The sequence below is a fragment of the Taudactylus pleione genome, unplaced genomic scaffold (genome assembly GCF_031769625.1).
Source record: "Taudactylus pleione unplaced genomic scaffold, aTauple2 ptg000624l, whole genome shotgun sequence".
In the NCBI taxonomy this organism is placed as follows: Eukaryota; Metazoa; Chordata; class Amphibia; order Anura; family Myobatrachidae; genus Taudactylus; species Taudactylus pleione.
This window is the reverse complement of record NW_028285026.1, coordinates 1,364,155-1,391,929: the sequence shown is the minus strand read 5'-3', so window position 1 is coordinate 1,391,929 and position 27,775 is coordinate 1,364,155. Positions and strand designations below refer to the sequence as shown.

The following is a 27,775-nucleotide window of genomic DNA, read 5'->3' as shown; positions in this document are numbered from 1 at the left end:
AATAATTCTAGTTAATTTTCACATGACACTTAAGGCATAATACATACATATACATTGTTAAACACTACAAATACATTTTGCAAATATAAAATTTGGGGAGCAAGGACGCTCCGCCCACAACATTTATTTTTTCCAAATTAATAGGTTTTAATAGTGTTCGGAAAATTAAACTAAATTCTGCAATTTGGCCCAGAACTATTAGGAACACAGATGATCTTCCACAAACCCGGTCACACATTAAACAGGAGGAATCCAGCAGGTCCCCGCCCAGTCACATGACCCCACAGCAGCACTTCTGGGGATAATCCTGCACATAGACCATGTTCTCTTTTCCATACACAAAGTAGCTTAATTGTTGCCCCTTCCAGCTGTATTGCACCTTGGTAAGGGGAAGCAGCTCAACGCTCTGTTTCTGAAGAGAAAGATGCAGTCTGTTAGGTTATAAGGATGATACAGTAATAAACCACAGTAGCATGCTGTGACTTCTAGTTCCACAGCAGCTGGAGACCCACAGGCTGCCTAAGCATCTGTACAAGTTGTTATTTTATAAACCGTAGATTCCATCTATAAGAAGACCAGCATTATAGTGAAATATGGTTTTATTGAAAAAGTGCTTTTCTATTGCTATTTGAAAATATATTTATTTACAGTTTATTGCATAGTAAAGTATATTTTCATAGGTAGAAAGTATATAACTATGGTGCTGATAAACTATAGTCTATATCTGCAGCTGCCAAAAAGAGGCAAATGTACAATCGCGTGTAAAAGCGTGCTCCTGCCTCAGACCCTCTAACATGACCCATTCCATTAGGTACAAAATGCTCCGCTCCTGGACTTTCCTCTTAATGTATGATTGCAGTCACCTGTGCTGAAACACCTGTCATCAAATACCTAGTTCAACACAGGTGACTGCAATCAAACATTAGGTGGGAAATCCAGGACAAGTGTTTTGTACCTAATGGAAGGGGTCATGTTGGAGGGTTTGCTGCCTCCATTTACCTGTCTCAGAATACGACACGAAGTGGAAAACTGGGTCTGGTGCTGCTCCAAAGCATTCTGGGAAACCCGAGTAAGAGTTGGGTCTGGAAAGTTTGCCAGAGGAGACACCTAGAAGTGAAATTAAAATTCGGCACTTAAATGAGTAAAGCTGCATACACACACAACGATTTTTTGAACGATCCTCGTTAAACTATATCGTTTAACGATAATCGTTTGAAAAAATCGTTCACTTTCTGAGTCAAACGATGAAAGATTATCGTTCATGCGCGTTCACGTTTGTAGTTTAGTCAGACTTGTCAACTCAACGATTTTAATTAAGTTAATATGCAAATATCGTTTGCAGTTCAAAAAAATCATTACATTTTAAAAAATCTGACAGAAAATCGTTCATAATATCGTTGGTAACAAAATAGTTGTGTGGGTATGCAGCTTTATTGTTAAAATCATTTATCATCTAGAGCAGGGTTATACAACATGCGGCCCTCCAGCTGCTGTGGGACTACACATCCCAGCATGTCCTGACTCTTAAAATTTGGCAGGGCATCCTGGGATGTGTAGTTCCAAAGCAGCTGGAGTGTTGCATGTAGAATACCCCGTCTAGAGTATTTAGAAACTGAGCAGGGTGGGGGAAAAAACCAAGGAGATATGGAGAGTGGTTCAGAAACCTATTCTGATTAAATCCAACTATGCATGTTTTCCAGGTTTCCCCATATTCACAGGTTAAATAAGATTAAGCATATTTAGAACCTTAGTATAAATTCCAGTTAATTTGTAACTCTAAACCCCTCTTCGCTCTGTTACTGAGCAGAGCTGCAACGATTGCATGTTCTGTGTTCAATGAGATTCCCTTGCTGGACAAAATTAAAGATTTTTCCTAGCTGCCATTTCTGAGGAACAGTCCACTGCCTGAACGACACGCGACGTGTATCGGTTTGGGTACGCTGGTCAGGATGCAGATGGTCAGAATTCAGTCAGCAGTATATCAACAGATTTGTTCAAGTATTATAACCCTAGCCCTCCCATCCCACAGCCTAACCCCAACCCTCCCGCAGCCTAACCCTAAGCCTGATACTTAGGGACAGGACTCCGGAGCTGGTATTCTTATACCAGTTATCATCCAGACTGTTGGAATGTAGACTACATCCCATGTGTAGAACACGGGGCCCTCCGTACACATTGGCTGTTGTAGGATTTGGAGGGAGCAGATTCAGGGCCTCATTCAGAGGCATTTTGCGAGCGCTCGCTCCGAATGAGGGCGGCCGCATCTATTTCCTGACCCGGCCTCCTGGCCGCTCGCTAGGCTGTGGGTGATGAGGCTGATGGTCGCGATGGTCAAGACCATTGCGACCATCGGGGCTTGCGACGAGACCCTTGTGGTAGGGTCTCGTCTACCGCAAGCCCCAGTGAGCTTTCGGCTCTATTAGAGCCGGAAGCTCACCACTGACATCACAAGTGATGTCAGTGGGGCTGCCCCCAAATGGCAGGCGTTCTGCCTCAGTTTGGCAAGCCACCCCCAGCCCCGCCTACAAAACGGTGCGAGCTGTCGATCACCATTGACAGCCGCCCCTTTTGTAGTAAGCCCCGGAGCGAGAGAATCTCTCTCTCGCTCAGGGGCTTGCGCACACGCAGTGTGGCTGCTGCGCGTGCGCAGGGCCTCTACATCGATCCGCTTGCGAGCGGGTCTGAATAAGACCCTCAGTTTTTTGTTTCAGCTCCCATTTTATACATTTAGGGGCCTATTCATTATCAAGGGCCGACTGGCCCCAATAAATAAGTATACAGCTCGTGAGATGCGGTGGTGGATACTTACTGTAAGTACTGGAGCAATTCAGCATTTTGCCAGTAGCTCCGAAAAGCATCTGTTTCATGATCCCTCTCACTGACACTCAGGGGTCTATTTAGCAAGCAGTGACAAGCATGGAGAAGCGAACCAGTGGAGAAGTTGCCCATAGCAACCAATCAGCTTTCAAGTAGAATTTATCAAGTACAGTCTATAAAATAATAGGAAGGAGCCGATTGGTTGCTATGGGCAACTCCTCCACTGCTTGATAAATAGACACCTCAACATCTAATTACTAGCGGAGAAAGTTACACTGCCAGTGTAAGTGCCCATGCGAGTTCACATATGCGCACGTAGAGAGCCACCGTACGGAACCCTCTTTGCACTCCAGGACTTCCACTAGGAAGGAGTGGGCCGTCCGTTCCCACAAGCAAACTCCAAAAACTGAATTGGAGGGGAGGGGGGGACCCTAGTAATAATGAATGCACCCATTAATTATTACATCCGAAAACGAGTATTTTCCACATGTGAAACGGGCAGATACGGGATAATGAATAGGCCCCTCATACACTTGTGGTCAGGAACCTGGAAAATACGATGCTGGGCTTTATTAGGATTGAGATCCGTTGGAATACAACAAGGCTGAATTTAACCCATGATGTCCACATCCCCGCAGGAAGAGGACAGTGGGGAAGTCTGATATAAAACAGATATTTCTGTGAACAAAATAAAACGGATATTGTGGCAATAAGACAGGGATCAGCCGCTAAATCTCCTCACCAACAGGTGTTCTTCCATGAAGATTGTCTCTCCTTTCACGTTCTTGAATAGGTCACTGGAAAATTCTGAGTTATAGTCAGAGATGAATTCAAATACATTATTCTTCCTGCAAATATAGAAGATTTCATACTGTCAGAGGAATTTCTACTAATGCGCATCCCACGTCCTGTCAGTAAGCGTGTTACCGTGCAGTGTACAGAACCATTTATAGATAACATGGCCGATAAAAGTATAGTGGCTGAAGCTGGGTACACACTGACCGATACATTGATCGGGAAATATATCTGCTGCACGTCGGCCAGTGTGTACCCGCGATATGTCGGTGAACGTTGTCGTTCACCGACATATCGCATTGGCTGTGCTGCACAGCCGATGGACAGATATGTCTGCAGACATATCTGTCCATCGGCAGGTGTGTATGGGCGGTCGGTGGACCACCCGTACACACACAGCTGCAGCCGCGAGGAGGGGGGCGGGACACCAGCCGCTGGGTCCGGCCCTTTGGCCGCCAGGACCCGAGGGCACAAGCAGATGATGGCCATTCAGTGTGTATGAATGACCATCATCTGCAGATAACTCTATCCAGTGGCGGAACTCCGGGAGACAATGGAGTTGTTTGCCGCCGGGCGCTAGCCCTGAAGGGGGCACCTGGCTCCATTGTCACCCGGAGCTGCATGGAGAAGGAGCGCTGCTGATTGGCGCTCCACCTCCAGTGGCGTAACTACAGAGGGTGCCCTCCATTTGCCGGGCGCCCACTAAGTGTGTTACCAGCGGGCGCCCGGCTCCTTCTCTCCCCCCGGCGGTAGCCAGAGGATGGAGCTCATTCCTGAGCTCCGGGTCCCGCAGTGCTCTATGGGAGTGACGTCATATCATCACTCCCATGGCGCCGAGAAGCGGGCGCCGGGGACGGATGGCAGAAGGCACTGGAGCGGGGTATAAGGTAAAAAAAATGTTTGTATGTGTGTGTTCGCGGGGCACTGCATAGGGGAGGCACTGCATAGGGGGGGACCACTACTGGAGGCACTGCATAGGGGGGACCACTACTGGAGGCACTGCATAGGGGGGACCACTACTGGAGGCACTGCATAGGGGGGACCACTACTGGAGGCACTGCATAGGGGGGACCACTACTGGAGGCACTGCATAGGGGGGACCACTACTGGGGGGGCATTGTATAAAAGGAACTGCATAGGGGTGTGGCAGCAGCTGGGGCTGGCATAGGTGCTCGGGGGGGTGTTATATTTTAATTTGGGGGGGGGCACCAACATTTATCTTGCCTCCGGGCACCTGGGATGAAGTTACGCCGCTGACTCCATCTGCAGATATATCTGTCAGGTGTGTACCCACCTTTAGACATACAAGAATGTTAGACAATCAACTACATTTTCATATTATGTGTAATCTTTATTGCTACATTAATGTCTGAGTTTTGGATACAATAATCCTGATTTTCGAAACAAATACCTGATTTTGCTGCAGTTATATTTACCAGTCGAGTCAGTCGTGGATGTGTAAAGAATTAATTACAAACAATTGTCTTCCATTAAATATATTATCCCCAAAAAGTTAATTTGCCAATACAGCATGGTACCAGTTATTAATTTATAAGGATCCAGTGATGCCTGCCCTCCACCTATGGAGTATTACTTCGTATAATAACAGGGGATATAATATAAGACAATGATAAGTGGCCATGCGGTGTTACCCACCACTATTGCAACCAGCATGGTGACCGTTGTGTCACAGGGGAGAGCGGGGGAAGGTTTTGGTGCCGCCACTAACCAGGTTGGCAATGGATTATAGGAACTGGAATTTACAAACATATTTGCCAGTGCAGACTGTGCACAGTCAGCATACAGAGGACAGACACTGGGATACACAGACGCTTCTACAAATAGCCATTCTTGGATGATAATAATAATATTAATATTATTATTATTATTCTCTGGTGCTTTATATGGACTTTGATAGATACTTTATTTAAAAGGTGGATTCATCTTAAATGGACAGTTAGGCGTTTGCAAAAATATATTTTACAAAGCGATAATCACCGTAATCTTCATCCCAACAAGTTGGAGACATGAACTTGGTTTCACATATGGAAGTTTTATCTATCAATTATCTCTCAGCAGTTTGGAAATTACCAGCAACATAAAATAGAGAGTACATGTACCCGACACACACAGGATGGGGGATATGTACTAAGCCTTGGAGAGAAGGTGGGGGATAAAGTAACAAATCAGCTCCTGTCATTTTTCAAACACAGCCTGTACAGTGACAGTTAAGAGCAGATTGGTTGGTACTTTATCACTCAAGCTTTAGTACATCTATGTGGATATGAGAACATGATGAGTGTTCAGGCCCCAAATGCAACTTACAAATCCCGCCCAACACACGGCGTACTCACCACGTTACAGTCATCCGCATGTAGGTCACGACTTGCCCCTTCCCTGCGCAGGTTACACAGTGCGGGATGCAGCTGGTGTCGCACACTCTGCAGCTGGGGGCACAGGGTGTACAGTTATAATATAGGCAGATTTTTATTCAATTAGTCATTAATATGGTGACCTATCCCTAATCCCATCAGTCACCTTTCTGTGCCGCTACCGTAGCAGGCGTGACACATCTCCATCTGCATGCGTCTCCCTGTCCCGTTACACCACACGCACTGAACCTGCCGGGTTTAAGGATGATGTGGTGCGAAAAATAAATACATTTATTAGGATTAATAATTACTAATAAAACACGAAGTCATTTATTATGGAAACTACAGACCTTAGGAAACCGCTTTGGGCTTTTCAACGCGCCTAGCAACTGTCACGGTACTACAAGTGCTGGGAGTAGCGCTAATCTGCTATTGTCCGGTCTGATATTTAACACTGCTGTTGCGTCTGAAAACATTGCAAGAATGAGGGTCTGCACAGTACAAAGCCGTAACCAAACTAAATGTGCACAAAAGTGTGAAGGTGCGTACACACTGGGCCATTAGGAAAGACAGTACGATTACTACATCGTAATCATACAGTCGTTCCTGTTCCCCTGATCGTTCAGTGCAGGCACACTCCATCATTCCTGAACATGGCCAATCTGTCGTTAGCGGCAGATTGGCCAGCATGTTCAGGCGATGGCAGGGGCGTTTCTAGAGAGGAGGGGGCCCATGTGCAGTCTCCGACACGGGTCCCCTCCTCTCCACCCGGCAGCGCACTGAGCTGTGCGCGGCCAGCGCCGGAGTTATAGACTCTGGGCACTAGAGTAAGCCCAGAGTCTATAGTGTATGCACAGGTCACTGGGAAAATGGCCGCGGTGGCCACTTTCCCTGTACTGCTCATACGATGGGAAAATGGCCGCCGCGGCCATTTTCCCGTTGTTTTACAGCGCCGGACACCCGCGCCGACGTGGGACTCCGAAGAGGTATGTATTATTATTATGGGTGCAGGGTGTGCGGTGCGGGGCCCCCTGGACCCACGGGTCCGTGTTCCCCGCACACCCTGCACCCATTATAGATACGCCCCTGGGCGATGGACAATGTCGGGAGCGACCAGCGGGACCGCGCATCGCTGGTTGTTTCCGACATTATAGTGCACGACTTGTGCACGATTACTGAGCGATTGCACGATGACGATGTTGTCATCGTGCAATCGCTCAGTAAAATCGCCAAGTGTGTACGCACCTTAAGTTTAGTGTTAATCTGGGTGGTTATGGGGCCCGTTTATCATTGTATATTTGCAGCTTAATCCCCAAAAACACCCATTTTCGGGGGTTAACGGCAAATATTAAGTTTCCCCCAGATGTATGAAGGAGGGACCGCAGCAGATACAACCGATACCTGCTGTGATCCCTCCACTCCCACTGGCAGCCGCATCCCCCCATAGGTTTCTGCGATGCTGTCAAATTTGCCAATTTACGGAATGCGATGCGTTTGGGGCTTGGCCCCCACAACTAACAACATCTGAAGATGGCATTAGCTGCTGTAACCTATGGGCTAAACATCACATAATTAGCTGGCAGAGGGTTCACCAGCGCATGGCCGGCGGTTCGATTCCCGTCAGCGGCAGCCTGACATGAGCAGAGTTCGGAGCAGCGGAAGCCCGACAGCGCAGGAAATCCCGATCGTGGATAGGTGAGTATCTACTAACCCAACCCCCCTAACCCTAACCCTCCTTAGGGGTGCCTAACCCTAATCCCCCCTCTAAGTGCCTAACCCTAACCACCCCCTTCCCCGCTGCCTAAACCTAAGTCCCCCGAGGGGTGCCTAACCCTCCCTCCCCCTAGCCTAACCCTAACCCTCCCGGGGGGTGCCTAACCCTAAGTACCCCCCTTCACCAGGAACCCTCCCTGGCAATGGCAGCTGCACATTTGCAGTCAGCGGGACTGTACATGTGCATTAACCCCGGCTACACTCCAGGCACATCGCAGGGATGGATTCCTTTCGGAGCCCCCGTCTCTGCGTGAACGGATGATACATTCCAGCGCTATAGTCGCATTTTGCAATGAGATCACGGGCAGTAAAGTCGTGCACAGATCTTAATCATTAATAAATGGCCCTTTCAGTGTGAATGTCATATGGACTCGGCTTTTTTCTGTATATTTAGTAGAGATGTGCGGGATTTTGGTAAAACCACCCTCAAGTGTTTTGGATTTCTTTAAAAATAAATAATATGATCAAAACAGCTAAAATCGTGTAACTTGGACCTGGTTTTGTTCCTATAGTATTATTAACATCAATAACCACATTTCCAGTCAATTTTGACCAATTGAAATGACGAGGGAGGGACTTGCATGCAATTAAAAAAAAAAAAAAAAAAATACAAAATCCGGCATTCATATCCAAGATCCAATTTGCAGGAAGACCCGAGCCGGGACTCTGGGCCTGATTCAGAGCCGGACGCTATTTGCGCTCGCTCGTTCAGAAAAAGGGTCCGGCTATTTAAATTGAGCGCTCGCTCTTTGCGGTCTGTTGACGCCTCTATGTCTGAGTGAGTGAACGAAACATGCGCTCGCTATTTTGTAAAGATGCCCCCTGGCCGCTCGCATCCTACGTCATCTCCGCTATTAGATTAATCGAGTACATCGAAAGGTGTCTGAACTGCTCGCAGTGCTTGTGGTTGGATTTTCCTACCGCAATCATGCGAACAGTTCAGGCTAAGAGACAACCAAGTGACATGGTCGATGACGCTGCTTTGTTAATTATGCACACCCTTAAAACACCCGTTTTGACCGTTTGGCACGCCTGCGTTCGGATCTCCACTCCCCGTTTTCAAGCACCTTCCCCTGTTACCACCCACAAACGCCTCCTCCTGTCACTCAAATTAGCAGGCACTCGCTATTTTGCGAACACACAATTTCCGACCGCACTGACTGGTTGGCGCATGCGCATTACGACCCATACGCATATGTGCGATCACTCGGAGCGAACGAGCGCCGCTTACGAGCGGCTCTGAATCAGGCCCCCTGTTCTACTAGAAATCTCAAAAGTGATCCAAGCCGGGACTCCGATTTAGAACCCCAAACTTCGGGTCCGCTCAACTCTATCAACTCTAATATTTAGGATGCCAATAGCCTGGTGATTGTGGGTGCGTGTTCGTGATTCAGACTTTTTTTTTTTACCTAATTGTTATCCTCATTACTCACCCTTCCCGTCCCGTGACACTTCAGGCACATGTTTCTACCCAGACCGTCACATCTTGGACAATTCTGTAAGGAACAAACAATAAAACGGTAAAATCAGCTCCAGGGATTTCAGTCCTAGCACATGATTGTTCAATGGGCAGAGATGATGTAGTAGCGATACCCCTATCTGGTTGCCCCCACCAGGCCGAGTTACCTTCACAGTAAAGGTGTGAGGCACCACCATCTTCTGCATCCCGTCCATGAAGAGGTTTGGTACAGCCACCGGGATATCCCAGGGCTGAGGAGCAGCTGCATTGGGAGAGGAATCCACAGCCTGACCTGCGGGGAGAAGACATCCAATTACAGGATTGTGTTCCCTAAAAACTTTATAAAATTCTCCAACATGTCTAAGAGAAATAAGGTATAAGGGCCTCATTCTAGGCCCCACGCAATGCCGGTGTGCAGCAATTTTCTGCAAATGCGTATGCACTAATAGGTCTGAAAACCTCGGCATATGACTTATACAGAGTGTAGGCACAAAGCTGGCATCAGAAAAGTAATGGCCACTCCTGGGCAGTGACTGGCGGTGCACACAAAAAAGTGGTCCGTTCAATGGGCCCGCTATGGGAGGGTCCGGGGCTTGTCAATACAAGCAGCTGCGAGCCCAGACACAAGCACCGGAGGCTGTGGCCAGATGGAGATACTGCACCGGCCATAACGCTGCTGCAAGTTTCGATGATGCGACCGATAGTGGCGTGTAAGGACGCACTAATCGGTATTACAGCGCACATTGACGTGGGCGTCTTGGTCCTTGCACATATGGCCAAATGGATGTAGGCAAGGGGAGGAGTTTGTAGGCCATTTGCATAAATTCGCAGATGGGCGACCGCCAATAGCGGTGAGCGCTTTCGCGTGCGACTCAGAATTAGCCCCCGGGAGAGGACTTACGCACAACAAGGCCAACTTTATCCATCACCATCGTCAGACCTCACTATAGCAAGACCATCGGATTCTGATTTTTACACTTGATTTAGAATTGCAATAATCTATACGCTTATTATGTATGAGAACGCAGCTCAGAGCTTCCATAGGCAGTAGCGACATTAATGTGACTATATAGTATCACCATTTACCATTGTACGGAAAGTCAGTATATATCACAAAGTTTTCGTTACTCACCTGTATAATGTTCCGTCACCAGTTCACAAGCCCGAGATTCTGTAAACGTTTCCAGGCAATACTAGAAATAAGCAAAATAAAGATGTAGACTGAATATTGTATCTATAGGGCATAATATAGATCACCTATACCGGGTAGTTCTCATCCCCACTCCTCTAGTACACCCAACAGGTCATGTTTTAAGGATTTGTGCCTCTGGAATAAAGTGGGGTAATTACTGGTCCAGCAAAATAGATTTACTAACTTGTGCTTGATTAAGAAAACATGACCTGTTGGTACTTGAGAACCACTGACCTATACTATAAATATAATAAACAATGTTACAGCCATCACCATGTGTGGCACGCACACACACAATCTTTCACAAATACGATTGCCCAAGTTTGAACATTGTTTGCCCAGGACTTAAAACCAATTGTATTGCTAGTGCTACAGGTGTGTGGGCAGATTGCACAATTATCATCATCGTTGCTTATTTACACAGCATTAATCATATTATGCAGCGCTGTACAGAGAATATGCACTCATTTCCATCAGCCCAAATTATTAAACAATTATAGGGTAAGGGGACAGGATCTGGAACACTTCTGGGAGGGGGGGGGTGAATATTTCTGATGTGCTGGGGCCCTTATCACAAGACCCCACAGGCCTGCTAGTTGGGGGCAGGGCCGGGGCGAAAAAAAAAAATCATTCTTATTAGACATACCATATGGGGGGGGGTTCACAGACTACACGAGTATATACAAAGAACTAATCCCTTATCTCAGTCCACAGCCAAAACTTACAGTGCAAGGTTATCTCTAATGTGATTGGCTATACTATTCATTCATGGCCCCTATAATTTCCATGTCCCAGGCCCATCTTTCTACAGTTCTGCAATCTTCCAGTTTCATTTATTTTTTAATTATCCAACAGCTTTTTGGGTTTTAAAAACCCGGATAATTATTTTGTGGGACCTGTACTAGTGTTCATTCTAGCACCTTGCACCTGTCACGACCAATGCAGTTCCTCTCTCCTGCCTGGGGTGTCGCTCTATGTTCTGGTGCTTCTAGCACACACCAGTCTGTATATCAGAAGTTTGTTGCATCAGCTGAGTGTGCTAGAAGCACAGAGCAGAGAGCGACACCCCAGGCAAGAAAGAGGAACTGCACGGGTTGTGACAGGTGCAGGGTGCTAGAATGGACACTATGTACTTCCGGAGGATAGAGCTCACTTGCAGCCATCACAGGACAGACAGCTGAGGGAAACGCACCCTGTAAGTGTTGATGGGCTGCAGCTCCTGGAAAGTCATCCGTTTGGCTGGGGCAGAGCTGTAACAATAATGACTGTTACCATATGCCAGGAAAGCCTGTCTTGCTACAGCTTCAGTGATCAATGCCGCTCTGTAAAGAAGACCATTAAAAAAGGATTATGTGAATTACAATGCATTCAAAAATAATAAAAAATATACAGTAGAGGTCTAGAGTCATTAAAGGGCAATTTGTGAAAAACAAAAAGTCTTACAAAATAAAAAAATAAAATAAAATAAAAAAATGATGCCCACAATGAACCGGTCAAAATCCCGACAGTTCAAGGACAAACTGTACCGCAGATTTAAGATGCTACATTTGTGTCCCATTAGTTCAGATTGGCCCATCAGGATATGGGGGAAACCTGGAAAATGTCTGTTTCCTCATTTGAATAAATGACTTGAGACCAATGTGAAGCCATAAATCTGAATCTCATATCAGTGCAAATTCTCGCCCAACTCAAACATGTAGTATAACCTCTAGTAACGGAAAAAAACATTTTTGGCCGCTGTTCCTCTATAACAGGAGTTCCCAAACACTGTCCTCAAGGCACACTAACAGTCCAGGTTTTAAGGATAGCCATTCTTGAGCACAGGCAGCTAAATTAGTACCTCAGTTATTTTGATTAAACCATCTGTGCTCAAGCATGGATATCACTAAAACCAGGACTGTTAAGCTGGCCCACACACAGAGATATTTTACCCGATCTGGCCAATTCCGACTCATTGGAACGACAGATAGTGTAAAATATGGCCAAATCCTGAGTAAATCGTGAGTCCCCACTCACGATCACGATGCGCGTCCCCGGAGTTCGTAAATCGCATCGTCAGATCTGCCATGCAGTAGGGCAGATCTGACAATCTAGGACACGATGCACTGTAAGAAGTCTGGATGCAGGAGAGATCGTATGAAGATTGGACACCAAATCGTGTGCAGAGCTGCCGGGGAGAGTTTCAAGGGAAATCGTACACATCGGCTCATCGTGTGCAAATCGCTAGGTCTGTGGGCACCTTTAGTGTGCCTTGAGGACCAAGGTTGGGAATCACTGCTCTATAAGCTTGATGGAACCTACTTTTTTTTTTTTTTCTTCCTAATAATTTTTATTGAAACGCTGCACATACTCACAACCAAAAATTTCAAAAACAATAGTACATTGTGTATAACATTCAGTACATAATACATTTGTGATATTTTCAATGTAATCATATAAAATCAATATCAAATATAAAAAAAAAAAAAAAAACACCTTCTCTCTCGCCCCTCCCCCCGCCCCGAAGAAACAAGGGTCCTCTCACTTTCAATTAGTTCATGGACCAAAAGAAGTGATATCCATTGGAGGGTTATTTTCAATGGTCCGAAGTGTTTACCATGTGGTATCTTTCATACTATTATAAATTTGGCAACGCATATCTAGAGATAATGTAGATATAAATGACTCCCACGTATTGAAAAAGGTTTCTATTTTGGTTTCTTTTTCTAATACTACCTCTACCCAGTCCATTCGAAGAATATTAAATAATTTTGCTTTAAATAATGCAAAAGATGGGGAAGTAGTCTAGATCCATTCTTGCAGTATTGTCTTACGTGCTGCCGCGCTGATTGCTAAAAGCAGTCTTTTACTTCCCTTACTAGCCCTCGTGTCCGTAGGGGTAATGCCGAAAATTGCCCATTCTGCTGTGAAAGGGACGTAGTTAAGTAAAGACGATTCCACGTATCTCTTTACTTGTAGCCAAAATCCTCTAACTATTGGACATAACCAGAAACAATGATGGAACCTACTTTTGAATAAAAGATGCACTTATGCTGCTGTAATGGGGCTATTCAGAAAGTTTGGATTGATTTGAATACTCTGGTATGGAAAAGCAAATACTGATCTATTTTTTTCTTAAATAGGTGAATTAATCTTATTCTGTTCATAGTAAACATTTTCAAAATGTATCTTTTTTTACGCAAAACCAGCAAAAAGACAATTAATCTATTAAATTGTTGCCCATTTGCAACATAGAACCATCTAGAGCAGGGGTTCCCAACCACGGTCCTCAAGGCACACTAACAGTCCAGGTTTTAAGGATAGCCATACTTGAGCACAAGTGACTTAATTAGTACCTCAGTTATATTGATTTAACCATCTGTGCACAATCATGGATATCACTAAAACCAGGACTGTTAGTGTGCCTTGAGGACCGAGGTTGGGAATCACTGATCTAGAGCACAGGTTCTCAAACTCGGTCCTCGGGACCCCCAAACGGTGCATGTTTTGCAGGTCTCCTGACAGAATCACAAGTGAAATTAGCTCCACCTGTGGATCTTTTTAAATGTGTCAGTGAGTAATGCACATCTGCGCATCTGCTGGGTGACCTGGAAAACGTGACCTGTGTGGGGGTCCTGAGGACAGAGTTTGAGAACCACTGATCTAGGGTGTCCCAAACCCACTATTTTACCACTTTTCTCCTATAAAAATGATTTGTCTGCTCAGACAATTGGGAAAGTTATGGACCCATTATCTTCTATAGAGAAACCCTGAAGTCAGTGTAGTAAGGCAATGCATTCCATTTACAGGGTTCTTCAGAATTCTCATTTATCATTATCAATATCGTTATCAGTCTGTAGACTGTGCATACGCAGGAGTCCCGTAGAAATGACACTGATGCGGTCTTTTCACGCCGAGCACATCGCAGGGACGCTCTCCATTCGGAGCTCATGTCCCTGCATGTGTAATATGATACATGCCCGCGCTATTATCGTATCCTGCTTTTCAATCATGGATGCTAATATCACACATGTGATTGATAAATGGGCCCCATAGCGCAAAATGATGGCAAGTGTGGTATTAGGGGGTTTATTCAGCAAAAAAGTGATGCTGATGCCCAGAATATTGTCGGGCAACATCGTCACGATATTTTATCAATTATGATAAAATATGTAAGCTGCGAAGCAATATTTTGAGCAGGGACAGCGGTTCTGGTAACACGCTGTCCCTGCGATGCCACAGAAGGGATTGTTTTCGGGATTCCGAAAACAATCCCTTCTGTATGTTCCCAGCGCATGCGCAGTCATGCGCTCGGGAACATTCACCGTCCTGGCTTCCCGGTAACCGCGGAGGGGTAAGTACAGCTCCAGCCTCCCGAAACTGATTGATATGTGTAGACAGCCTGTATACATGTATATTTATACTAGGGGTGTGCACCGGCCACTTTTCGTGTTTTGTGTTTTGGTTTTGGATCTGGATCTTTCTTCGTGTTTTGGACCTGGATTGGTTTTGCCAAAACCACCCTTCCGTGTTTTGGGTTCTGGGTTTTGTGTTTTGGATCTGTATTTTTTTGAAAAAAAGCATAAAAACAGCTAAAATCACAGAATTTGTAGGTTTTTCTGCTCCTATGCTATTATTAACCTCAATAACCTTAATTTCCACTCATTTCCAGTCTATTCTGAATACCTCACACCTCACAATAGTGTTTTTATGTCCAAAAGGTTGCACCGAGGTAGCTGGATGACTATGCTAAGCGACACGAGTGGGCGGCACAAACACGTGACCCATCTAGGCGTGAAACTGCAGTGGCAGACAGGATGGCATTGAAAAACTAGGCCCCAAACTGTACATAATGCAAAGAAAAAAAAGAGGTGCAAGATGGAATTGTCCTTGGGCCCTCTCACCCACCCTTATGTTGTATAAACAGGACATGCACACTTTAACAAACCAATCATTTCAGCGCCAGGGTCTGCCACACAACTGTGGCTGAAATGATTGGTTCGTTTGGGCCCCCACAAAACAAGCTGGCAATTAATCTGTCCCTGCACAAACTGGCTCTACGGAGGCAAGAAGTCGTCCTCATCCTCCTCATCCACAGATTCCTCACCCTCTTCAGTGTTATGTACATCCTCATCCTCACAGAGTATTAATTCGTCCCTGCTGGAACCACAGGTCCCTCTGTACGTTCTGGAGGCTGGTCTCCCTGGAAGAGTTGATCATTCATTTTATGAACATCATCTTCTCCACATTTTGTGGAAGCAACCTCCTACGCCTTTCGCTAACAAGGTTCCCGGCTGCACTAAACACTCTTTCGGAGTACACACTGGAGGGGGGGCAACTCAGGTAAAATAGAGCCAGTTTGTACAGGGACCTCCAAATTGCTTCTTTTTCCTGCCAGTACAGGTACGGACTGTCTGACATGCCTACTTGGATGCTGTCACCGATGTAATCCTTTAACAGACAGACGCACGCTTGTCGCTGCTGCTTTGAGGATTCAAGTGCGGCTACAGCCCACACAATTCACAAAGACAGAAAAAAAAAAAGAATATTTTTATTGTTTGTGGAGCACACTTTGAGGGTTACACCACCCTCTAACAGACAGACGCACGCTTGTCGCTGCTGCTTTGAGGATGCAAGTGCGGCTACAGCCCACACAATTCACAAAGACAGAAAAAAGAAGAAGAATACTTTTATTCTTTGTGTAGCACACTTTGAGGGTGTCACCACCCTTTAACAGACAGACGCACGCTTGTCGCTGCTGCTTTAAGGATGCAGGTGCGGCTACAGCCCACACATTTCACAAAGACCGAAAAAAAAAGAACAATATTTTAATTGTTTGTGTAGCACACTTTGAGGGTGTCACCACCCTTTAACAGACAGACGCACGCTTGTCGCTGCTGCTTTGAGGATGCAAGTGCGGCTACATCGCACACAAGTCACAAACACATAAAAAAAATAGTTTTTTATTTTTTGGAGCACTTTGAGAGTTACACCACCCTTTAACAGACAGACGCACGCTTGTCGCTGCTGCTTTAAGGATGCAGGTGCGGCTACAGCCCACACATTTCACAAAGACCGAAAAAAAAGAAGAATATTTTTATTGTTTGTGTAGCACACTTTGAGGGTGTCACCACCCTTTAACAGACAGACGCACGCTTGTCGCTGCTGCTTTAAGGATGCAGGTGCGGCTACAGCCCACACATTTCACAAAGACCGAAAAAAAAAGAACAATATTTTAATTGTTTGTGTAGCACACTTTGAGGGTGTCACCACCCTTTAACAGACAGACGCACGCTTGTCGCAGCTGCTTTAAGGATCCAGGTGCGGCTACAGCCCACAAAATTCACAAAGACAGAAAAAAGAACAATATTTTAATTGTTTGTGTAGCACACTTTGAGGGTGTCACCACCCTTTAACAGACAGACGCACGCTTGTCGCTGCTGCTTTAAGGATGCAGGTGCGGCTACAGCCCACACAATTCACAAAGACAGAAAAAAGAAGAATATTTTTATTGTTTGTGTAGCACACTTTGAGGGTGTCACCACCCTTTAACAGACAGACGCACGCTTGTCGCTGCTGCTTTGAGGATGCAAGTGCGGCTACATCGCACACAAGTCACAAACACATTAAAAAAATAGTTTTTTATTTTTTGGAGCACTTCGTGAGTTACACCACCCTTTAACAGACAGACGCACGCTTGTCGCTGCTGCTTTAAGGATGCAGGTGCGGCTACAGCCCACACAATTCACAAAGACAGAAAAAAGAAGAAGAATATTTTTATTGTTTGTGTAGCACACTTTGAGGGTGTCACCACCCTTTAACAGACAGACGCACGCTTGTCGCTGCTGCTTTGAGGATGCAAGTGCGGCTACAGCCCACACAATTCACAAAGACAGGAAAAAAAAGAACAATATTTTAATTGTTTGTGTAGCACACTTTGAGGGTGTCACCACCCTTTAACAGACAGACGCACGCTTGTCGCTGCTGCTTTAAGGATGCAGGTGCGGCTACAGCCCACACATTTCACAAAGACAGAAAAAAAAAGAACAATATTTTAATTGTTTGTGTAGCACACTTTGAGGGTGTCACCACCCTTTAACAGACAGACGCACGCTTGTCGCTGCTGCTTTGAGGATGCAGGTGGAATCTAGACGGGATTTGGAACCGAGGACACACTACCTCCATCAATTGTCTAAATCCCACTGCACTAATGTCGGATACCGGACGCACGTCTAACACCAACATAGCAGTCAAGGCCTCAGTTATACGTTTTGCTTCAGGATGACTGCTGTCGTACTTCATCCTCATCGCTAGGGACTGTTGGAGGGTCAATTGTTTAGTAAAAGTAGTGATGTTCCTACTTCCTCTCTGGGATGATGAACAACTCCCAGCAGCAGCAACAGCACTAGTAGGAAGTGGTTCTTGATCTTTCCCTATTTTATTTTTATCAGAGAAAGTTTGGTCCTCCATTTATGTTATATTGATATATATACGTGCGGCTAAAGCGCACACAAACACAGAAAATATTTTTTTATTTTTGCTGGAGAGTAGTGCACTTTGTGGGTTACACCACCCTTTAAGAAATGAGCCAGCCGGCTCTTTACTTATGGGACACAGGCGCACGCTTGGCGCTGCTCCTTTGTTGATGCACGTGCAGCCACAGTGCACACAAGTCACAAACACAGAAAATATATATTTTTTTGGTTTGGAGTGTACTTTGGGGGTTACAGAACCCTTTAACGGTCAAGCCAGCCGGCCCTTTACTTATTACACAGGCGCACGCTTGGCACTACTTTGTTGATGCACGTGCGGCTACTGCGCACACAATTCACAAACACAGAAAATAATTTTTTTTTTGGTTTGGACTGGAGTGTACTTTCGGGGGTTACAGCACCCTTTAACGGTCAAGCCAGCCGGCCCTTTACTTATGACACAGGCGCACACTTGGCACTACTTTGTTGATGCACGTGCGGCTACTGCGCACACAATTCACAAACACAGAAAATTATTTTTTTTTTGGTTTGGACTGGAGTGTACTTTCGGGGGTTACAGCACCCTTAACGGTCAAGCCAGCCGGCCCTTTACTTATGACACAGGCGCACGCTTGGCACTACTTTGTTGATGCACGTGCGGCTACTGCGCACACAATTCACAAACACAGAAAATAATTTTTTTTTTGGTTTGGACTGGAGTGTACTTTCGGGGGTTAGAGCACCCTTAACGGTCAAGCCAGCCGGCCCTTTACTTATGACACAGGCGCACGCTTGGCACTACTTTGTTGATGCACGTGCGGCTACTGCGCACACAATTCACAAACACAGAAAATATATTATATTTTTAGCACTTGGGGGGAGCACCCTTGATGGACAGAGCACCCCCTGGACAACACTACAGCACCTCTTTAGGACTGGGACACTGCACAGGACTTTGGAGTGGACACAGCCCCTATGGAGAACTGACTGCACAACACAGTCCAGCCAGCCCCTATGGACTTTGAAGTAGTGGACACAGCCCCTATTAACAACAGCAGCACAGCACAACACAGCCAGCCCCTATGGACTTTGAAGTAGTGGACAACAGCAGCCCAGCCAGCCCTAACTCCCACCCTCCCTCTTCACTGTCCACAGCCGAGTGAGAAAATGGCGCCGACGTGGGTACCTTATATAGGATCCAAAACCCGCGAGACTCGGAAGGCGGGAAGATGACGTTTTGCCTCGATTTCAGAATCCGAGTCAGGCGGGAAAAGTCGAGCCTGACTCGGATCGGGGGGGCTCGGGGGGGTTCGGATTTCAGAAATCCGAACCCGCTCACCCCTAATTTATACTAGCCTGTATACATGTGTTTTTTTATTTAACATTTATATATAAATGTTAAATATAATAGCACATTAATATACATGTATACAGGTTAGTATAAAGCCTGTATACACATATCAATCAGTTTTGGAGGGTTTAAAAGCCTCTAAAGTGACTTACCTGCCGCCGATCACCGGGATGCAGGGATGGAGACTGGGGGCGGGCTTACAAAATGTTGCAGGGACTTATGGGAAAATTTCCCTCTGTCCCCGCAGTTGTCGGGAAATATAAGTATTTTCTTCGTATAACGCCATTCTGAAATGGCGTTATATAAAGGAAATATTTATCGAGTGATTTAACGCTTTTTGCTATGCTGAATAGCCAAAAGTGTTAAAGCACTGTAGAGATCAATGGCCTGATCTCTGCGGAACTCTGCGAGATGGGAAGTAATGGGGAAGTTAATTATCCCCTTGCTGAATAGGGGGATGTACATAAAAATTACAGAAATCAGTTTTTATATTTGGTATGTAAAAATATCAATGCTGAATAGACCCCTTAGTGAGGATTAAATCAAAACTGGAAACGTCACTCAATAAAAACTCCTATGTGCGTTTTCCTAAAGCCCCTCTCCCAGGACCAGACAGCTAGTGGAATACTGTAACCTTGCAGAGGTTTCACTACTGCCATCTAGCTGTAGAAATGGGGCAGTTTTCCCACTGTATAAATAGACCTCTGCAAATGTACAATTGAGTATAGCAGAGCACATATTCTGTATTATATATACTTTACCTAATGTCTACATTTGCAGGACAGGGTACAATAGCAGATGTCACAGCCAGGTCGGAGGGAGGAAGGAGACCATTACAACCTGCAGAAAATGGTAAATTGCGAAATCACTGCAATGACTTTGTTAACACAAAAACACTTTTACACGACTGGTGGGGAGATAAAGAAAGATACTTGGAAGGCAGAAAGTTGTTGTGCAGGCAGAAGGGTGCTAGGAAATTGGACCTTAAGTAGCGCCGGGAATGTCCCATGTTCTTTCCAATAACTACTGTAGGTCGCCATGTTTGTGTGTTAGTGACTAAACAAATAGCTGTCATCATACCCATTGGTGTAACGCCTTGCGTTCATTGCCACGAGAAGCACAGCATGGACCCAAAAGGGCCAAGTCTAGTAGCCTGCGATTTGCGGGTTCCAAGCTGGCTTGCCTTCAAACTAATTGGCACTTTAAATCTAATGACTATCTCGCCAGAATCACGCCGGTTCCCACAACTGTGTGCCATGACATTTGGCCCAAACACTAGGGAGAATTGGGCAAAGACCAATATTCATGAGAAAGCAGCCCATCCATTCACTAGGAGACAGGGGCTCACAAGCCATCCCATTGTCCCACCTAATACCATGAGGCAGCCAAAATGTAATTTATTATAAAAAATTACAAAATAATAAATTCAAAAATGGTATTTCCAAAAAATTTCAATTTTGCAATAATTTATGGGGGAGATGTACTAAGCTCTAGAAAGTGATAAACTGGGGAGTGATAAACTACCAGTCAATCAGCTCCTGTCATCTTACAGGCTGTGGATGGGATGTACTAAGGGTTAAAATGCGACCCGCTCCGGCGACATTGGCAGGTGGGGAGTTTGACTTGGGCGGTACACCTGTTAAACCGTAACGCAGGTGTCCTAAGGCGAGCTCAGGGAGGACAGAAACCTCCCATGGAGCAGAAGGGAAAATGCGGTAAGAAAAAAAAAAAAATTGTGCTTTCGTTGGTTTTACCATATTCCCCATAAGCACCGCAGGACGACTCCAGAGGGACTTCTGAGTGTTAAACCCGGAAGTCCCTCTGTCCGAAGCCATGGCAGAGGACAGCTCTTATCGAGACAGCGGTCCTTTGCGATATTCTTGGTACATACTGCGGTATGTACTCAAAAACAGGCGGGATGTACTGCATCACTGATGCAATGCTTAGTACATCCCGCCCAATGTTGAAAAGTGACAGTTAAGAGCTGATTGATCGTTGATCACTTTTCCAGAGTTTAGTACATCTGCCCTTTAAGGAGAGATGTATTAAGCATTGGAGAGAGAAAGAGGAGCCGATTGGTTGCTTTAGGCAACTTCTCCAAACTGTCTTTACAAATACTGTGATAGTTAAATGCCGATTGGTTGTTTAGGGCAGTGTCTCCACTTTATCACTTTCCAAGGCTTGCCACATCTCCCCCTTAAACTGGACAATTAACCTTCTAATCATTTTAAAACAGTTATTTTCTAACTTCCACACCAGTAGGACGAAATGCCAAAGTTAAATGAGATTACTCCAATTTTGGATAGTTTCTGTCTGTGCATCTGAAAGATGAGACCAAAGAGGTCCAGCTTTACCTGAGCCGGGTAAATAGGTTGGAGGTAGACTGTTCTGCATGCCAACTGATGGGTGGGATAACTGAGGCAAGTCTGTTTCTTCACAAACTCCATTGGGGTTGGGCCCCATTGACCTGGTACGTTGAGCAGCTGGAAGACAGTTGGCATTGGCCAAAGGCAGAGAAGCTCCGGGGTAGGCACGGCTTCCAGCGGTGGGATTTTGAGGACACGAGCCAGGATCTGCACCCAGTGACGGAGGACCTGGACCGGTAGCCACAGACGGGTCTTGAGTAGCGTTCAAATCAATGTCAACAAGATCGAATAGATTTGGTGATGGCATCACAGCAGTTGATACCCTGGCTGGGAGGTAGTAGAGGTTAATCTTTATTTAGTACATAGGACAAACATAAAGGCAAGACATGGACAGATTTATCCAAGTGTGATTTGTTCAGCCTCTCACTGCGCTGTGCTGGAAGTGACGGAGATTGGAAGTGATAGATTACACCACAGATAAAGATATGGGCACCACAAACAATGACGACAGTTTTTTGAATGACCAGATGATGCTATTTGTATACGAATCAGTAAAGCTGATCCTCGTCTTGCCCCGTGTCATGTAACATTTGTTTATTAGACAGAGACCACTCACCAGGTGAACTGGGAATCACAGGTGGGTTTATCAGTTCTATGATTCTGCGAGAAATTGGGAAAGAAGTAGATATTACACCCGGCATGGTGCACGGTTGGAAAACCAAAATTCACTCTCTAATTAAAAACTTACTGAATGATGAAAACATGTGGCCTAAAATAGTCTTCTATTCCAGTGGTCATCAAACTCGGTCCTCAGGACCCCACACAGGTCACCCAGCAGGTGCACAGGTGTATTTATTACTCGCTGACACATTTTAAGAGAGCCACAGGTGGAGCTAATTATCTCACTTGTTATTCCGTGAGGAGACCTGGAAAACATGCACTGTTTGGGGACCCAAGGACAGAGTTTGAGAACCTGCGCTCTATTCTTTACATAAGATGTATGTACTATAATGGTGCAAAGTAATATTTAAGTCCAAAAGCCAAGGGTGGAATACTCGTTATGTACAGAATGAATGTTAGCTCCGGATACAAGTAACAGGCAGATATTATAAAGAGCCCAATAGTTTCTCAGGTATAAATTAAAACCGTACTATGAAAAGTGTATGTTTCATCCCGAGACTATACAAAACTATCTGGCAAATAAATGCACAGACACCATGTAACTGCCATCTGTGCCCCTTCCAAAACAAACAAAAAAATATATATATACACACAGGTTGAGTCTCCCATATCCAAATATTCCGAAATACGGAATATTTTTGGCATGACTGAGATAGTGAAAACTTTGATTTTTGATGGTTTAATGTACACAAACTTTGTTTAAGGCACAAAATTATTAAAAATAAAGTATAAAATGACCTATAGGCTGTGTGTATAAGGTGTATATGACACATACATGAATTTCATATATGTACACAAACTTTGTTTGAGCCACCAAATTATTGAAAATATTGTATAAAATTACCTTCAGGCTGTGTGTATAAGGTGTATATAAATCATAAATGTATTCTGTGTTTAGATTTGGGCCCTATTCCTAAGACATTTCAATATGGTAAGCAATTATTCCAAAATACGGAATATTCCGATATCCAAAATACCCCTGGTCCCAAGCATTTTGGATATGGGAGACTCAACCTGTATATATATATACGCACATTTATTTGCCTGGTTGAAACACATATTACAAGACAGAACTCTCCTTCCATCCCCGGCAGGTGGATTAGCCCATATGATCAGATTAAGGTCTATATGGGCCTGGGACTGAACATATACATTGAGGAGGAACTATGACCAGTGCTGTGTGGGTGTGGCCAGTGCCATGGGGGGCATGTACACCCCAGCCCCATTCTCTCCCTAAATACATAAAAATAGAATTGCGTCATTTTGTGAGAAGCTATAAATACTATTTTAATACTTAGGATTTATGGCCATAAATCAGTAGTCATCATCCTGCTGCAATGATTGATGGGACTATTTTTATATGGAAGCCTGGAGCTCCATCTGCCCCATTGTTAATCTGGCCCTGCCCAGCTGAGTCCATAGGTTGTGAAACTACAAGCTTCAGGATATCAGGCATGCTGGGGCTTGCTGTTCTACAAGAACTAGAGGGCAACTGACCACCTTCAAGATCAGATTACCCATATTGCTCTCCCATCATGTTTTAGTAAGTATTCTCACTTACTTTCTGAAGGTGATCCGCAGCTAATCCAATGACGACCCGATACCCGCTCAGCATCAGTGACTCGTACAGTCACATGCCACTGAGCGCCAGAGGAGCAAACGCAGACTAGAGGGGGTCAAATCAGCGCATATAGTAACACAGCTGCGCATCAACCATCCCAGTTAATAGTAGCTGCTGGCTCTGCCCAATAAGATATAGGGCTAGGGGGTAAATGCATCAAGCCTTATAAATAGTGAAGGAGTTTCCCATAGCAACCAATCAGCATTTATCATCAAGTGCAATTCTCTAAAATGATAGCTAGAAGCTGATTGGCAACTTCTGCACTTAAGATTTGATACATCTCCCCAATGTTTGGTCGTGGGTGACACACCCTTAAATGATCCTACAACTACACAGCGTAGCTTGTAACAGAGCAGGTTGTGAATGGTTACAATGCAAGCAATAACATGCTCAATGACGGAATGCAATACGTTAAACATCAGAGAGGCGGATAGTGAGGATTTAGCAAGAATTTGCTTTATCGGCATTCTAGGAGGAATACAGCCTATCCCAGAGGCAAACGCGGGGGCGGGTTGACTGGAAAAACCCCTCCTCAGCCCACAATAGAAAAAGTAATAGAATAGAATGTTACTAGTGTTGCATGTTCTTCTCAGTATCACAAATGAAATAATTAGCACCAACTGTGGATCTTTTAACATGCGTCAGCCAGTAATGAGCACACCTATGCATCAGCTAGCGGATCTGGAAAACATGCACTGTTAGGTGTGCATTGCTATAGACCAGTGGTTCTCAAACTCGGTCCTCAGGACCCCACACAGGTCACATTTTCCAGGTCACCCAGCAGGAGCACAGGTGTATTCATTACTCACTGACACATTTTATAAGATCCGCAGGTAGTGCTAATTATTTCACTGATTCTGTCAGGAGACCTGCAAAACATGCACTGTTTGGGGTCCTGAGGACCGAGTTTGAGAACCTGTGCTATAGACCACCTATAGTGATAATTAATAATACACTATCCAGTGCATAAGGAGACCAATATGTCCAGGGCAGTGCAAGGTTCCTCTACTGCTCCCCCAGACTCCCGGGCTTGCTCCCATGCTCTGGAATGGTGCCAATGTCTGAAATAAAATCATTCATCTCAGGCAGGATGGCCCTACTGCCGCATCTAATGGCTTACTGTGATCACTGGTCCTGTATATGCTGGAATTATGACACACAATACACTATGTATGACACATATAATGGGTTACTGTGATCGCTGGTCCTGTATATGCTGGAATATGACACACAATACACTATGTATGACACATATAATGGGTTACTGTGATCACTGGTCCTGTATATGCTGGAATTATGACACACAATACACTATGTATGACACATATAATGGGTTACTGTGATCACTGGTCCTGTATATGCTGGAATTATGACACACAATACACTATGTATGACACATATAATGGGTTACTGTGATCGCTGGTCCTGTATATGCTGGAATTATGACACACAATACACTATGTATGACACATATAATGGGTTACTGTGATCACTGGTCCTGTATATGCTGGAATTATGACACACAATACACTATGTATGACACATATAATGGGTTACTGTGATCGCTGGTCCTGTATATGCTGGAATTATGACACACAATACACTATGTATGACACATATAATGGGTTACTGTGATCACTGGTCCTGTATATGCTGGAATTATGACACACAATACACTATGTATGACACATATAATGGGTTACTGTGATCGCTGGTCCTGTATATGCTGGAATTATGACACACAATACACTATGTATGACACATATAATGGGTTACTGTGATCACTGGTCCTGTATATGCTGTAACTATGACACACAATACACTATGTATGACACATATAATGGGTTACTGTGATCGCTGGTCCTGTATATGCTGGAATTATGACACACAATACACTATGTATGACACATATAATGGGTTACTGTGATCACTGGTCCTGTATATGCTGGAATTATGACACACAATACACTATGTATGACACATATAATGGGTTACTGTGATCGCTGGTCCTGTATATGCTGGAATTATGACACATATAATGGGTTACTGTGATCACTGGTCCTGTATATGCTGGAATTATGACACACAATACACTATGTATGACACATATAATGGGTTACTGTGATCACTGGTCCTGTATATGCTGGAATTATGACACACAATACACTATGTATGACACATATAATGGGTTACTGTGATCACTGGTCCTGTATATGCTGGAATTATTACACACAATACACTATGTATGACACATATAATGGTTACTGTGATCGCTGGTCCTGTATATGCTGGAATTATGATACACAATACACTATGTATGACACATATAATGGGTTACTGTGATCGCTGGTCCTGTATATGCTGGAATTATGACACACAATACACTATGTATGACACATATAATGGGTTACTGTGATCACTGGTCCTGTATATGCTGGAATTATGACACACAATACACTATGTATGACACATATAATGGTTTCTGTGATCACTGGTCCTGTATATGCTGGAATTATGACACACAATACACTATGTATGACACATATAATGGGTTACTGTGATCGCTGGTCCTGTATATGCTGGAATTATGACACACAATACACTATGTATGACACATATAATGGGTTACTGTGATCACTGGTCCTGTATATGCTGGAATTATGACACACAATACACTATGTATGACATATAATGGGTTACTGTGATCGCTGGTCCTGTATATGCTGGAATTATGACACACAATACACTATGTATGACACATATAATGGGTTACTGTGATCACTGGTCCTGTATATGCTGGAATTATGACACACAATACACGACACATAATGGGTTACTGTGATCACTGGTCCTGTATATGCTGGAATTATGACACACGATACACTATGTATGACATATATAATGGGTTACTGTGATCGCTGGTCCTGTATATGCTGGAATTATGACACACAATACACTATGTATGACACATATAATGGGTTACTGTGATCACTGGTCCTGTATATGCTGAAATTATGACACACAATACACTATGTATGACACATATAATGGGTTACTGTGATCACTGACCCTGTATATGCTGTAACTATGACACACAATACACTATGTATGACACATATAATGGGTTACTGTGATCACTGACCCTGTATATGCTGTAACTATGACACACAATACACTATGTATGACACATATAATGGGTTACTATGATCTCTGGTCCTGTATATGCTGGTATTATTACACACAATACACTATGTATGACACATATAATGGGTTACTGTGATCGCTGGTCATGTATATGCTGGTATTATGACACACAATACACTTTGTATGCATCATATTAAAGCTGGATTAATGCTAATTATTTATGGACTGGCCACACTCACTCTAAAATGAAGCATTTGGAAACCAACCTCTAGAAATCCAGTGTTTGCCACTAGATACATCATCATGATTAATCCCAGTAAACTGTGTTTCTTAGATGCTAGAGATCAGGCCTGAATATACTGCATACTATCTATGCCATAGTCACCAAGAGCCACGTGCCCGGAGTTACAGGTTACATTTTTAGAAGCATTATTATTAATAAACTTACATATCAGGGAGAGGTGAATATTCAACATAACGGTTTAGAAAGTTTTGCTTATCTCTAGAACTAATAACATAACATACCTACTCCCCAACCCAGACTCCTCTGCACATTGAGAGAACTTGCTGCTCCTGCTTTTCACACTTAGTTTCCACTTGCAATCACCTGTGTTCATTATATGGCATTTAAAAGCATTTAACTAAAGGCCCCCATACATCAGAGATTGATTGCAGCAATCGTGCAATTTGCAATCGATTGTGTATAAAAATCTTTCCCTTTTTCAATGGATTGCAGAATTGCCACAATCGATT

The 27,775-nt window shown here is 44.4% G+C and overlaps 1 protein-coding gene across 1 annotated transcript; it reads right to left on the bottom strand.

Annotated features, from left to right (window-relative positions):
• LOC148479317 (protein SSUH2 homolog) lies at positions 1-27,606 on the bottom strand. Its single transcript, XM_088454635.1, has 13 exons — positions 27,548-27,606; positions 22,193-22,236; positions 21,565-21,903; positions 19,972-20,050; positions 11,601-11,730; positions 10,349-10,409; positions 9,384-9,508; positions 9,191-9,253; positions 6,151-6,233; positions 5,967-6,059; positions 3,560-3,665; positions 1,000-1,107; positions 1-412 (listed from the first exon to the last, which is right to left on the bottom strand). Exons 3-13 carry the CDS (start codon positions 21,881-21,883, stop codon positions 272-274), a joined length of 1,308 nt encoding a protein of 435 aa, XP_088310761.1. The 5' UTR covers positions 21,884-21,903; positions 22,193-22,236; positions 27,548-27,606; the 3' UTR covers positions 1-271.
• Positions 27,607-27,775: the final 169 nt, after the last annotated feature.

Excerpts from the sequence above, each read along its gene's own strand:
- LOC148479317 (XM_088454635.1), bottom strand. The coding sequence starts at position 21,883 with ATGCCATCACCAAATCTATTCGATCTTGTTGACATTGATTTGAACGCT. Across the intron at positions 6,060-6,150 it reads TACGGTAGCGGCACAGAAAG|CTGCAGAGTGTGCGACACCA; the intron begins GTGACTGATGGG and ends CTGTGCCCCCAG. Across the intron at positions 3,666-5,966 it reads ATGCGGATGACTGTAACGTG|GAAGAATAATGTATTTGAAT; the intron begins GTGAGTACGCCG and ends CTATATTTGCAG.